General features: G+C 40.3%; 1 protein-coding gene and 1 long non-coding RNA gene across 4 annotated transcripts; one reads left to right on the forward strand and one right to left on the reverse strand.

Annotated features, from left to right (window-relative positions):
• Nucleotides 1-3514: 3514 nt before the first annotated feature.
• On the forward strand, nucleotides 3515-6843 carry LOC135499715 (putative methyltransferase YrhH). Of its 3 annotated transcripts, none has more exons than XM_064790656.1 (4): nucleotides 3515-3657; nucleotides 4715-4840; nucleotides 5524-5659; nucleotides 5817-6843. In XM_064790656.1, the coding sequence occupies exons 1-4, from the start codon at nucleotides 3652-3654 to the stop codon at nucleotides 6257-6259; spliced, it is 711 nt and encodes a 236-aa protein (XP_064646726.1). In that variant the 5' UTR covers nucleotides 3515-3651; the 3' UTR covers nucleotides 6260-6843. The 3 variants fall into 3 exon arrangements, with proteins under 3 accessions (XP_064646726.1, XP_064646727.1, XP_064646725.1); XM_064790657.1 differs by having other exon boundaries at nucleotides 3516-3668; nucleotides 5817-6842; XM_064790655.1 differs by lacking the exon at nucleotides 3515-3657 and adding an exon at nucleotides 3730-3842.
• A 2930-nt stretch (nucleotides 6844-9773) lies between these two features.
• LOC135499717 (uncharacterized) lies at nucleotides 9774-14244 on the reverse strand. The gene is made up of 5 exons (XR_010449329.1): nucleotides 14218-14244; nucleotides 12652-12712; nucleotides 12225-12300; nucleotides 11947-12017; nucleotides 9774-11726 (listed from the first exon to the last, which is right to left on the reverse strand). It is a non-coding gene; the product is annotated as an uncharacterized LOC135499717 (long non-coding RNA).
• Between the last annotated feature and the right edge of the window lie 1255 nt (nucleotides 14245-15499).

Consider the following 15499-nt stretch of genomic DNA (forward strand, 5'->3'; position numbering starts at 1 on the left):
TGGAACTCCTTCTCTCAAATTCACGAGGTTGTTGGTGCTACCATAAATGTTCACTCTTGCGCTGCGGTTGTGAAGGAAGTTTCGTAGCCAGTTGTGCATTTTCTCTTGGATTCCTATCTCGAGTAACTTCAGGAGAAGCCCTTCTTTCCAGACCTTGTCAAAAGCCTTCGAAAGATCGAAGAAGACAGCAATGACGTGTTTCTTCTCCTGGAAGGCATTTTCGATGTATTGTGCTAGGTAGGCGAGCTGGTCTTCAATGCTTCTGTGTTGCCTGTATCCAGACTGTGTATGGTTAAGGAGTGATTTGCTCTCTAGATACCAAATAAGTCTTTTGTTGACGATTCGCTCCATCAGCTTGCCGACACAACTAAGTAGGCGTATAGGTCTGTAGCTCTTCGGGCTTTTCTTGTCTTTGCCTTTCTTGTGTATAGGAGTGATGTTGGCCTCTTTCCATTTGGTTGGTACTCGACCAGTCTTCCAGCTGTGATTGAATATCTGGAGGAGTACGTTCTTGGCTCCGGATCCGAGGTTTATTAGCATATCATTGGTAATCTCATCAGGGCCTGGGGCTTTCTTCATCTTTAGTTTTCCTCGGGCTGATTCCAGTTCTTGGAGGGAAATGGATTCAGTCATGCATGCGTCTGGCTTAGATGTTGTGTTCCCTTTGATTTCTTCCATTTTCTCTCTCAGCTCTTTTGTTCTCTCCCTGGTGACTTCGGTTTCACTCTCCTGTTGATAGCTGTGAGCGAGGGCGTTTGCAGCTGCTTTACCAGTCACTAGGCCTCGCTCAGTTTGTAGAGTGATTTTGGCTCTTTTCCAGTTGTCATCATTCAGAGTTTTGGTTTTTGTGAGTCTTTCTCCATGTTTAGGGAAGCAGTTTTCTCACTCCAGTTAGTGCGCATTTGCTGCAACTTTTCCCGGTTGAAAAGTGCTTTAGCTTGGTTATGTTTGGCGACATTTTGGTCTGATGGGTGATTCTCCATTATCTCTCTTGCTTCACACAGTTGCTTGTGTAGGTTGTCCAGAGCAGTACTCCAATACGGCTTGTAGTCCTTACGTCTCCCTCGTGGTATTGAAAGCTTTGCTGCTTCAAGTATGGCGGAGTTAAAGACAGCTGCATTTCTGTCAACGTTTCGCTTTGAGAGTATGAGAGACTGTGTTGTCCTGTTGGTCAGTGTTTTGAAGAGAGGCCAGTTGGCCTTCTTGTAGTTCCAGCCGGGCGGCAGATACTGGTCTTCTAGCTTTGCTTGTTTGCCTATTGTCAAGATTATAGGTTTGTGATCGCTGCCACCTAACTGCTCGCAGACTTCCTTTGGGTGATTTTCTGTATCTTGTCTGTCGCTATGGCTAGGTCAGGGCTGCTAGTCGATCTCCAGGCTCTTGAGTAGAAGGTCGGTTCATCGTCTAGCTGGTTTATGAGGACCAACTGGTTGTCTGTTATCCACTTAGGTCCTGGTATCCCCAACTTGGTGAGTGGCTATTGAAGTCTGCGACAGTGATCCAGTCCTCTGAGTCTGGTGATATGTCGTTCAGCATTGCTTTGTCAGTTGGTGAGTAAAGATTACATACTGTAAAGTTATCCTTTGGTAGGATTAGACTTACAGTCAGCGACTCGGTTTCTGCTGTTCCTGATCTTCTGGTTTCTGCTGACGCGATGTTGTTTCTCACAAGTGTAAGTGCCCCTCCCTTTGGGCGATTTTCTCTGTCCTGTCTCATGTAGGATTCATATCCTCTGATAGAGAACCGGTGTGCACTGTTGAGATGCGTTTCTTGGATGCAGCATACATCGACTTCGTGGGCCTTGAGGAAGTATTGGAGTTCGGTTTTTTTACGTCGTACTCCTTCTGCATTCCATTGCATAATTTTCATCTTGTGACTAGTAGCTTTACTCTGCCCTCCCCCAGTCACATTGGGAGGTACAGAGGTGCCAGTAGCTGGTGGTGGGCCCCCTCGAGGTTGGAGGCCCAGCATCGTCATTACCTGTCGTTTACCCATAATGACGACACCACATCGATCTAAGGTTTGTTGCATGGTTATCATCTGCTACGCGTGGACACCCGATTTCTCCCACCCCGTGTCGGCTGGTGTCCTCCGTCTTCGGTGGTTAGGCTTTGTATGGGGTTCCTCTACCCTTAGGTGGACTGCCTGTCAGGGCTCTCGGGCTCCACCTGTCCGCTTTAGATTCTTGCCTGCCAAGGCTAACGAGTGACATCTCCCCGGGTTTATTTTTTGGAGAGTTCCTTCTCCTAGATGCCTTGCCGGCCAAGGCTGATCGAGCGGCATCTGCCCGGGTTTTATATCAGAGTTTTCCATCTCCTAGACTAGTTGCCGGCCAAGGCTAAGGAGGCCAGTCTCCCCGGAGAACTTTCTCCACTGCCCAAGGTGACTAGTAACTTGTGTGTCTAGTCGCCTAGGTGTCTAGTTTCCACTAGGCTATGCTAGTGGAGAACTAGATGGCCGTTGGCTCTAGATGAGCTCATCCGCCCTGGGTGACTAGTCACCCACCTGAGACAGGTGGCACTGGCTTACAGGTTACCAGTGGCAGGTAGCTGACCTGACCTGACCCAAACTAAATTTTCATCAGATTCCATGGATTTTTTTAATTGACTCTTGTTTTTTTTAGGTATTTTAATTGGCGACTGCAATGGGGAATAAAACTGTGATGGGCACATATTTATTTCTTATATAAAAGCCCTACTCATAATTTTAAAGCCCCAGCCCATCATTTATTCCAGGCTTTAGCTAAATGTACGTAAAAGATGTAGAAGCTGAATAAAAGTAGGATAGAAATAGCATATAGTGTTAAGTTCTTCAAATAGAATACTGTTTTGGAGCAACTATAAATGTAAACATGTTCCAGTTTTTCAAATTTCCTGGAATGATTTCCTGGAAATGCACAGCGCCTCCACAATCAACTCATTCTTCCTTTGGCAGAAATTGGTACTAAATATATTACCATTATCATTGTCACAACTATACGCGAAGTTTAAAAACGTTTTACAAAGTAACTTATCCGCAGAAGGAAATAACAATGACAGAACAACATTTATCCTTTATCTCTGCTTATGGATCACTTGCTAATGTTTAACTGTGGTTTTCTTCGTTGACGGTGGATTGGAACTAATAAAACAATAGAGTACGATACACGATCTAGACTTAGAGTAGGTTACTCTAAGATCTGATGTTTGTACACTAATGCCGATGCCTTGAAAACAAGATTAACGAACTCTCTTTGGTAATCAAGACACTAGTACCATACATCATAGCTGTAATCGAAATGACACCGAATAGTGTAACAATTGATGCAAACGATGTGAATATAGATTAGCAAATTAGATAAAGGCAGGGGTATTGCAATATTCGTTCCAGAAGGAGTACGATACAAGCATTTAGATATACATATCAGACATCTGCCACAACGCGACCCTGAAGCGCTCTTTATTTACCTAAATAGACTGATCAGCTGATAAACGTCCTTTATGAATATGGACCACTCTGTTTGCAAGTCAAATATTTAAGCATCTGTTTCGGGTGGAGGCCAACAATTTCCAATTTCAATTTCCATGACCTAAACGATTTTTAAAAATATTATCATTGAACAGACCACCTGGCAATATTGATCCAACCACTCAATGCTCCGCCGCTTCTTTTATGACTGTGAGTGTTAGGTGAGTAGCCTACTATGTATGGTCTTATCTACCCAGTCAAGTACAGTAGAACCTTCCTTGGTCATTAAAAACAAGTCACACCATTCTGCAGAGACAAGTTCACTTCGAATTTCCTGGGAGGGATATTGGAATTTGGATCAACAAACTGTGTTGGACTGTTTAAGGCCAGATGGGGTGCTTATGTTGCATACACCTAGTACAGCTAGTAGATGCCTCTCATACGACAACACAGTATGTTACTGTAGGCCTAAGTCACAAAGCAGCTGCCAAAAATAGGGATGGGGGGGTCTTCTGTTGTTCAATATAAGGGATTATGTTCTGAAAGAGTAACATAAGACATGAATATGTTTCGTAACCTGATTTACTTCATCTGCATGAACAAAACCAAAAACAAAGAACGCATATATTTTGTTTGTTGACCATAGGTACCACCATTTTGGCTAGAACTTGAAATCTAAAATCTCCGTCGTCAAACTTGGCCGTTCAGATTCAGGAATTGCTCCACATGAGGGATTCGGATGGTGGATTCCTAGCAATCGAGGAGATAAATGTACATCTTAGGTGATTTCCTTGGTTGATGGGAGTCTACCGCCGAAGTGCCTCATGTGGAATGTGCTAAAATTCATATCTTTTCATTAATTTACTTGTTCATAGCTAGTTAGAAATTTGAATTTATTGTATATAATTGTGGCTCTATAATTGTTGTCAACGCACTGCGTTTTCAGCGTGCACTTTGTGTATTAATGTATTTATTGTATTTATTGTACTTTGTACGAATAAACATATATATAAAAGCAATTAAATCTCTCTCAAAACAAAGTGAATGCAAATTTCAAGGGTAGGAGTCAGTTCTTTGTATTCCCGAAAACAGCCTCCCAGATTTTAAATCGACATTCACTTCATCTTGAAGGAGTTTTGATTGATTTTGAATTTCAGGTCCAAGCCAAAAGGGTGTTACCTATTTCCAACCCTTAACCGATTCATAAGCCACCGAACCTTTACAGCATGACTGAACCTAACAATATACATTATTTGTCCGTTTTCAGCAGTTCGCATTCGACATGTGGAATATGCTTGTTCAGACCATGCTGATTGAAAGACTGTATGGCATAGATAGAATAGCAAGAAATTTCAGCAGACCAGAAAGTGGCATATTTGGAGCCATTATCTCGGTAAGGTTGGGACACAGCCGAATGAGAAGACTGATCGTTAAAAATACACATTATAGGCCGTGTCTGCCTTATCCATAAAGTGGTGGTCCGAAGAACATGCTGGACAGAAGTGAAAAATAATCGTCGCATCTTTAAGTCTCTGCCCTAATCACAAAGTAGACTGTAAACATGGTAAATGGGTTGGAGAAATTATCGTCATATTCCCCTAAGATGAATTCCATGAATAGAAATCAATGTCCCCTAGAAAAGGGGGTGGATTGATTAAGGTGCATGGACATTTTTAATTTTCGTTATCTTAACAGCAAAACCACAGTGATTTGACTTTGAGGCATATAGTGTTAATTACAAAATAAAAAATCCAGAGGTACAATGTTCTATTATACCCTGTATGGAGGCATGATAGTATCTCTGGATTTTTTTTCTTTTGATAATTAGCACCATTTGCCTCAAATCCCTGTGAGCAATACCAACATTCATATACATTTCAACTTAGGTGCCATCTATTGAGTATGTAAGCATGAAGGTGGATATTTTGGCCCTCTTCCCCTTTAGATGGTTAAAATGTACACTGACACCTGCATGGTCCCACCCTTCAGACACATACTAAGTGGACGGCACCTTATATCGGGAGATGCCATGGAGGTTAATTAACAGTTACAGTATTAATTATTCACTCATTACAGTACCTTCTAAAGAAAGTCAACCTGCCTATTGAAAGAAATGCTGTCAAACATCTTGACGTCCGGCCCAATCATGCTGTCCTTGAAATCGGCTTTGGACTCGGTTACGGAATCCAGCATGTCCTCGATATCATTAAAGGTAACATGGTCTTTACACATTATTTTATCCAAGAGTCTGTATTTTACTGATAAAATTTGCCTCTGCCATTAATGAGGGAATTCTGATAAGAGGTATTAATTATGATTTTACAAGGACGATCATCATTCATGTTTGGCCAATGGTCTTGTTTTGACAGAAGGAGACGGTTCTGTTCATGGCCTGGACATCTCAGACGAAATGGTCAGAAGAACGGCGAGACGCTTCCAAAAGGAAATCAAGGACAAAAAGGTCAACATTTGCATTGGGGACGTGGCATCCATGCCTTATGAAGACAACACATTTGACAGAGTATTCCATACAAGTTCTTACTTCTACTGGCCAGATATGGATGAAGCAGCCAAGGAGATCTACAGGGTGATGAGAAAAGACAGCGTCATGGTTACAATAGTGGTGCCTGATAAGCTAAAAATGGCAGTGAAAAAAGGAGCGCTGAAATATGGAGACCCAGATCAAACACGCTATATTGACGCCCTGAGGAACAATAACTTTGTTGATGTTCAAGTACAGGATTTTTATGACGCAGCGGATGGCCTGTACCCATGGTACCAGGCGACTTTTGCCTATGTGAAGAAGAAATGAATCTTTCTTTATTATATCATGTTTAGGCAAAACGCTAATTTATAATATTTTGGATAGCAGCCTGAAAGAACCTATCCGCTGAATGTGGGGAAAAAAACTTCATACTTCAAATGTCACGTGTTGACACTAACACAAATTTTATAGAGAAAAACTCTTGTCTGGTTTGAATTTCATTGAAAGAAAACTTAAGTTTCATTTACCCCATATCACCAACAAGTTGGTGTTGGTGTTTTTAGGTATTTCAATTGGCCACAGCAATGGGGAATAGAACTGTGATGGGCACATATTTAATTATTATATAAAAGCCCTACTCATAATTCAAAAGCCCCAGCCCCTCATTTATTCCAGGCTTTAGCTAATTATATGTAAAAGATGTAGAAGCTGAATAAAAGTAAGATAGAAATAGCATTAACATCCTTTATGTATATGGGCCACTCTGTGTGCAAGTCCAGTGTAAAGGCCTCTGTATCGACTGGAGGCCAACAATATCCAAATACAGTTTTTTATGACCTATATATTTTTTAGCGATTTTTAAACATTTTGATTCTAGAACAGACCACCTGGTAATATTGATCCAACCACTGAATGCTCTGCCGCTTCTTTTATGCCTGTGAGTGTTAGGTGAGTAACCTTAACGTACTTAAACAAATTCCGTATGGTCTTATCTCCCCATTCAATTACAGTAGAATCTCCTTTGGTCATTGAAGACCAAGTCACACCGGTCTGCAGGGATGAAAACTAAGTTGGCGGAGAAGGACGAAAGTCATGTTAACAGCGGACTGTAGTTCCGTAGTCAATGAAGTGATAAAATACTAGGAAGTGACTATTTGGCAAGCCCGGCTCACCAAACAGCTCCTTTTTTCTGCCCTAGATGGAGAGCCGAACTCATGCATATTCAACCATCCAGGAGCTCATTATCATTCGTGGCAACACGGTCAGCAACACTGGAGTTACAGTGAAACGCCTTTAGAAATGCACACTAATGCATTTAACATGCTTATCAGTTAAATCACGTTTATGACTTTTTTTGTAAATCCATACAGTGATGTACATGTACATGCTTCTTCATGGATTATTGACCAAAACCCGAGTTTAGTAACAGAAATTGAATCGAGAACGGGAAGTCGACCATTGTTAAATATGCGCATATAAATTCGAATATGACGTCACTGCTCTCTGATTGGCCAACATGTTGTAACCTCTCCGGCTCGCCAAAGAGGGTAGTATTTTTGCCCTGTTTGGCAAGCCCGGCTTGCCGAACAGGGTGGCTTTTTAGTGCTGTTTGGCAAGCGGCTCTCCAAACAGGACAAAAAAAGATGCCTGTTCGGCGAGCGGCTTGCCAAATAGACCCGGCCTACTATTTAATGTGTATTTAGATCAACTCATAGTAAGCTTGCAGGAATCAGAAGTAGGGTGTCGTATAGGTCATATCTATACTGGTATATTCGCCTATGCAGACGACGTAGTATTATACTTGCACCCACCATCTGGTCGATGACAAAGATGTTAAAAAAATTGCCAAATCATTCTCGATAGATCATAAGATAACTTTCAATGCAAAAAAGAGCAAATTTCGTGTGTTTGCCAAAGGCTTAGATACCCGAGAAGACTACATAATGTTTGACGGAAATAGGTTATATGCAATGGAATCGGAGGTTCACCTTGGATTCTGGTTAGGTCCGGATGTACAGCGGAGAAGAGTTGACCTTGGTATTAATGACTTATACAACAATATCTAATATGGTGATGGCGTATTTCGGACATGCAAATGCAGAAATTCGATATACACGTACTCTCTTTTAAGAGTTTTGCAACCTGTCTGTATGGCTTCCAGTTCTGGGACACAAGATATCATTATTAATATTGAAAATGCATAATTAGGAAGTGTGTAGTGTTAGGAAAATTACGGGTTTACCGTATAGGACTCATAACAATCTAATTCCACTAATAATTAATGAATGTAATATGGAGATGCAATTTGAAAGAAGGACAATGAGGCATATTGAAAATATGTTTAAATCCCATAACACCAACTTGGTATTGTGTGAGAACTTAATACTGAAAGGAAGTGCAACAAATCTTAGCAAAAGTTTAATCCAAATTTGCCGGAAATACGGATTTTGTGAATATGACGTGGAACGCATGAATTATTCGTATCTTATTGTAAACAGAGTTGATGAGAACACTGCCGCATATCAAACCGCACAGCAAATCCGAGAGTTATTAACATTGAGGGAGTCCGGTGATCATTTACTATCAAAGGAAGAAATAGGACATATTATAGATTTTCTCTGCACAAATTAATTTAGAAAACTATTGTAAACTGTCATATCTATTGCTGCGCTTAAGGTTTGAAGTTCATGCACTTTGCATAACAATTATCTACGAGAAAAACATACATATATAAGTTCACTTTGAATTTCCTGGGAGGAATATTGGAATTTGAATCAACAAACTGTGTTGGACTGTTTAAGGCCAGTTGGGGTGCTTACGTTGCATACACCTGGTACAGGTAGTAGAGGCCTCTCATAAACCAACACAGTATGTTACCGATATAAGGAGGCCAGTCTCCCTGGAGAACTTTCTCCACTGCCCAAGGTGACTAGTAACTTGTGTGTCTAGTCGCCTGGGTGTCTAGTTTCCACTAGGCTATGCTAGTGGAGAAATAGATGGCCGTTGGCTCTAGATGAGCTCATCCGCCCTGGGTGACTAGTCACCCACCTGAGACAGGTGGCACTGGCTTACAGGTTACCAGTGGCAGGTAGCTGACCTGACCTGACCCAAACTAAATTTTCATCAGATTCCATGGATTTTTTTAATTGACTCTTGTTTTTTTTAGGTATTTTAATTGGCGACTGCAATGGGGAATAAAACTGTGATGGGCACATATTTATTTCTTATATAAAAGCCCTACTCATAATTTTAAAGCCCCAGCCCATCATTTATTCCAGGCTTTAGCTAAATGTACGTAAAAGATGTAGAAGCTGAATAAAAGTAGGATAGAAATAGCATATAGTGTTAAGTTCTTCAAATAGAATACTGTTTTGGAGCAACTATAAATGTAAACATGTTCCAGTTTTTCAAATTTCCTGGAATGATTTCCTGAAAATGCACAGCGCCACCACAATCAACTCATTCTTCCTTTGGCAGAAATTGGTACTAAACATATTAACATCATCATTTTTATTTTACTGTCACAACTATACGCGAAGTTTAAAAACGTTTTACAAAGTAACTCATCCGCAGAAGGAAAATGACAGAACAACATTTATCCTTTATCTCTGCTTATGGATCACATGCTAATGTTTAACTGTGGTTTTGTTCGTTGACGGTGGATTGGAACTAATAAAACAACAAGCCTATCGGCGTCTGATTCACAATGTGGTTTGTGAGGAGTGTCATAGTCGTCAACAGTGTAGCTTACGTATTTCGAAGACCAGTGGAATTGGCGGCGTCAAATTATTAGTGAAATTTATAATTTACAAATTACAAATTACAAATCGTTTATTGAAACCGTGTAAAAAGTTACATTTTATATAAGATGAAAGTACAATGACCATAAGCATGATGAACTAAATAACTGGTGTGACATTGTTGTGGATTTGGTGGTGTGCAGCTGGAGGAGTGGACAATGTCACAACCAGGGTTCCTACATTATGTAGAGTGGAACCTCCGTTAGTAGACACCTCTCTATTAAAGACAACCTTTCCAATAAGGACACTGGTTTTGGTCCCAAATTGGTTGTTTCCATTCAATTTTGACTTCTCTAATCAGTCTTTGGGTGTTCCGAATGCTTGACACATTTCGAACATGTTTTGGTTGGAAACAACCCTACAGTCTTGCACTTATGGCTGAATGAATGACAGTGCATTTTCGTGTAAGCTCGGTGACGAAATGCTGCGACACTATTCGTCACCAACATGCTTGATGGGTGGTGCCATCTGCACAAAGGACGATGAATTAAATAACTGATGTGACATTGTCGCTGCATTTGCAGGTGTCCACATCGAGCAGTAGATGATGTCACTACATGTACCAGGGTTTGTACTTTCATATACAGTGGACCTACTTTTTGTGGACACCTTTCTATTGAGGACAACCTCTTTAATAAGGACAGTAGTTTTTGGTTCCAAATTGGTTGTTTCCATTCAACTCGACTTCTCAGTTTAGGACACCTCTCTGTTAAAACATCACTTTTCAGTCCCTGGGGCATTTCTGGAAATTTCATGCTATAGAGCAATTGGTTCAGCTAAGTGACAAGAACAGTACTATAAGACGGTTTTAAAAAGTTGAAAATTATTTATTTAAATGACATATGAATGGTTCAGCAGTAATTGGCAGTGAGCATTATGTAATGAAATATGATTTACATAATATAACATTTTTGTGACAAATAGTACAGATGATGGATAAATCGATACAGTGGATAGCTGTTAGAATATGCAATACATCCAATAGCATTTGTTTTTATTGAGATTTTGCGAGAACCAAGTGGTATTTTGACAAGATAATAGAAAGCCAATAACACTACAAGAACATGACTTCAATACATTGACATTGTAGTACTTGGTATACTAAAAATATTCAAAGATGGGTATCTTGAGTTAAAGTACAAGATGTATGAATGAAGGAGGCACTCGGGTAAGAAATGGTGTCGCTAATGAAAGATTAGAATTAAGACATATCTCTCTATTTCATGTGGTGTACTGACAAATGGTGCAGTTTGTTAGCAATTTTGTACATAGTTGGTGTGTCATGTTTATTCATACATCTTGCTATATAAAAGCGAGTGAGAGAGGCATTGTGACATTAGAGTGTTGTATATCTATAGAATATGTGACCCGTCACAGCAAAACCAGGTACATGTCGCACAGAAGATGAGCCTAAATGACACCAGGAGATAATGGAAGAAATTGATGTGCTCATATTTTACAAAAGGCAGACAATAGATAAATGAACAAACAGTCCGTCTCAACCTGCCAAGCTCAGAGCGACATGCGCCTGGTTTTGCTGTGACGGGTCACATATACAAAGTTTACATAAAACAAGATTTGTATGTTTATTTAGGAGGAGTACAAAAGTTGTATATAAAATGCCGACTTCATAATGATTTATAGGACACAAAATTTGACATGACAGCATTTTATAAGATATGAATAATCTATAATGAGAATAGTTTTGTAGCACCAATGATTTGAAAATACTGAATTTATTTATTGCATGAATAGAACACAAAAAACAGGATGATTACATGATTGTCACATGCGTGAAATATATTCTCATGGATGGGCATTGGGAACAAAAAGAATTGCTAATTACTGAGTACTAATTTCGCACACTTGAAAATATATGGACATTGACTGTCACTGGTAGTGGTAGTAGAGTAATTACATGCCATCAGCAGCACTAATTCAGACAGTTTTCGCTGTGCTTCAGTAACTGACTGGAATGACTAAGTTTGATTGTGCTGAAATGATACATAATAACGTACATTGCATAAACAAAATGATTACAAGATTTGTACGGTCTTGAAATATATGGACAGGGACAGTCACTGGAAGTTTGACATGCCATCAGTTGCACTGCTCCCGACAGTTTTCACTGTGCTTCAGTAACTGACTGGAATGACTAAGTTTGATTGTTCTGTATTTGCCTCAATTTGGATTTTGTGAACAAAAGTTACTAACCTTGTGTAATTGAAGTGTCGAATTCGCCTTGGTCGAAATGATAATACAGTAAATAAATCTATTGAATGTTGCTGAAAAGAAAACATTTACTACGTTAGAAGCCATGTACATGATAACACCACCACCACCATTATCAATATCATCACAAGTCAACTGGGGAATATGTGTGATATTTGTTCAAAACTTGCGTATATGGTATTTGCAGGTCTATTGTATTGTAACATATTTTTCACTTTCAAAATTAACTTTTTTACTAGAAATTATGAATCAATACTAACCGTAAGAAGCGTATGAAATTACAGAAGGCCTTCGTCGAAAAATGTAATGTACTTGTACTCATTCGTGTCATTAAACCTGAAAGCAGCACAGCATAACAGTGAAATTACCGTGACATCAATGGATGTCAAACTAACGTAGTGACGTAAATTTGAATTCGAAGTGCACAATTTCACAATTAAGGTTTTGAACACATTGAGAACTGAAAAACTTCATACAAATGCTTTCACACCAATGATATGATTGTGGCGCTCCTGATGAGGTATCGCCCTCTGCTAAGCAGCTTTGGTCGTAACTAGGGTAAATGTTTTTTTCAAGTGATATGAGCGATGCAATACCTTAGTTACCACCAGCGCCACGTAGCAGTCAATGAAGTTGTGCTGGTACCCCATTAACGTCATGCTTCAAATTTGAAGAAATTAATATTACCTTCATCAAGTACGTAATATTACACCAGGCCTTTGTCGAAAATGTAGATCTCGAAGTCTAACTGCAATGAAAGAAAACATCAATGTGACAATATGGTCTACTATTTATGAGGGGGAGAACGGGTATTTTCGGGACACTGGGATGGGCCGAAAATAACTGTCGGGATTCGGGATAGACACCCTTTTTTAGCGGGATTCGAGACAAGCCGTGTTTTGCGTCACGATTCGGCTAAAATTGCATATTGGGAAACGGGATAAGCCTTTTTTCCTAACGGGACGTCGAGACAGTTACCCCCCCCCCTTCCCCGTTCCCACCCTCATAACATGTAGCATTGATTGTATTGTAGGCCTATTGTTACTCACAATCTATTTTTTTGTAATTGATACTGGTAGTATCAATGTGAAATATGCCACACGTTGGGAGCATGCAAGGCCTAGTACAATACACCATCATCACAATCAAATATTTCAATAATACACTGTCAACGAGAGTGAATGTTCAACCATCAATCACGTGCATTGTAGTGTAGCCTACATCCCCCATGTATGGCAAGCCAAAGCGGAATTTATTCAAGACTTTAGAATTACCATTCAAGAAGTTAAATATAAGTTCAAGAAGGAAATATATGTTCAAGACTAAAATATGTTCAACCTTGAATCAAATGTTTTCAACCTTGAATAAAATATGTTCAACCTTGAATAAAATATGTTCAACCTTGAATAAAATATGTCCAACCTTGAACAAAATATATTCAACCTTGAACAAAATATATTCAAGACTCACGTGACCATATTCAAGACGCACGTGACCACAAAATTGATGACGTAGAGCGTAGAATCTGTGGTACTTCCGATGCGTTCTGTTTCACGACAGGCATTGCGCATTTTCAACCTATAATTTGCCTGATATGTCTGTGAAACATGTATCGACTCTGACATTCACTCGGCATCCATGTCATGATGTGTAGGATTACAGTACATGTCAGGTGTAGGCGGCTAGGTACGTGTACAACCATGTGTCAAAACCTCGTGCGAACAATTCGAGCTCCGAAACGCAACACAAGTACCATGGGTTCGGGAAAGTCCGGACGCGGGTTCGGGAAAGTCCGTAAAGCATCAAAACATGAGCAACTACGTCATCAATTTTTGTGGTCACGTGCGTCTTGAATATGGTCACGTGAGTCTTGAATATATTTTGTTCAAGGTTGAATATATTTTGTTCAAGGTTGACAATATTTGATTCAAGGTTGACAATATTTGATTCAAGGTTGACAATATTTGATTCAGGATTGAACATATTTTGGTCTTGAACATATATTTAACTTCTTGAATAGTAATTCCACGGTCTTGAATAAATTCCGCTTTGGCTTGCCATACCCATGACGGCTTGCGCCCCGCTGACACACGAGCACATGGCTGAGCCAATCCATCGCCTATACACTACTTTACAAAAATCGACACCTACTGAAACTTTCACTAATTATTCTCGGAAATGTACTTTATCGTTACATCAATAAATGCACATTCGAATTTCAAAACTACCACTTATTTTTGCCGTGAAACTGACCTGAGTTATCGAAACACCGTCACTACGAAAAGAGGAAGAAGCAGGTCCGCATTTATCGAAATATTGCTAAATAATATGAGGAAGGCTCAGGCCTTGATAGGGAGCTCTTCGTTAATAGGGATGGTGAGCGAGAAGACTCGGTGGGGGGGGGGGGGGGGTATATAGTTAGGATGATGCCATCATGGCAGTTTACCGAAGAAGCAGTTGGCTAGCACACAATGTCAATGATTGATGGCGAGTAGTTGGTGGGTGGGAGAGGGGGGATATAGTTAGGATGATGCCATCATGGCAGTTGATCCAATAGACGCTGTCGCAGTATAGAAAATAAGTGGGGAGAATGTGGGAAACTAAACACAACAGGAGAAGGATAGGTATTTTTGCCCGGAGATAAGCATAATGATCCCAAGACCCAAGTGTAATTAAGATTTATATTCTAATTCAAAAAGACCAACGTCGCCTAGACATACAGTCATGCATAGACTGATGTAGCACAATGCATGAGACACCCTGTATAACGCAAATTTGAAAAAATTTCACCTCTATGCCTTATAACTTCAAGATTAACACCTGATCACTTGGTCAAACTTGGTCAGATGTATTCTACAATACAAGAGACATGCTATTCAGAAATGTATTGGTTTGTGTGAGAGTAACGTACTGCCAAGTCTACAGCCGCTGGAACAGGGGTATGCATGAAATGACGTCGCGTCATTTTTGGAGGCAGGTAGGCCTGGCCTCCGCACCGGCTTGTGAGACCTGAGGGTAGCGCGTGCGTTTGAGTTAAGTGCGCATGCGCTTTCTACGGAAAATTAAAATGGCCAGTGTTGTGGACGAGTGGTTTCAGGTTTCACGGTAGGATTTTGACATGGAAACGGGGAAATAGACATTGAGACCAATGTACTTTCAAGATTATTGCATTATTAATGGAACCAGACCGTTGACATATTGTCACACCCCATGATATTGACGAAATCGTCGTCGAAACGGGCAGCCCCGGACCGATCATGTTGGTGCGCTTGAAACTACGGAAAAGTTAGCAGACGGAAAATCTTTTGCGGAATTTTGCCAGTTCAAAGCACGATTTCGTCGCGGAAAGAGAAAAATAATCTCTGGCAGCGATGCAGCTTGTTGTTTAATGCATTTCGATTCGCCCCAGGGTATCGTTACACTTTGATTCGGCCCTGTTTTGACGAAATCTTCAACCGAACAGCGGCTTCTCTGCGTAAACATCGTAGCGTCCCGCTGAATTGTTTGGAAAAAGAAAATCTCTCCCCAGGTAAAT

This window comes from Lineus longissimus, chromosome 15 (genome assembly GCF_910592395.1).
Source record: "Lineus longissimus chromosome 15, tnLinLong1.2, whole genome shotgun sequence".
In the NCBI taxonomy this organism is placed as follows: domain Eukaryota; kingdom Metazoa; phylum Nemertea; class Pilidiophora; order Heteronemertea; family Lineidae; genus Lineus; species Lineus longissimus.

Excerpts from the sequence above, each read along its gene's own strand:
- LOC135499715 (XM_064790656.1), top strand. Across the intron at positions 4,841-5,523 it reads TATTTGGAGCCATTATCTCG|TACCTTCTAAAGAAAGTCAA; the intron begins GTAAGGTTGGGA and ends CACTCATTACAG. Across the intron at positions 5,660-5,816 it reads TGTCCTCGATATCATTAAAG|AAGGAGACGGTTCTGTTCAT; the intron begins GTAACATGGTCT and ends TTGTTTTGACAG.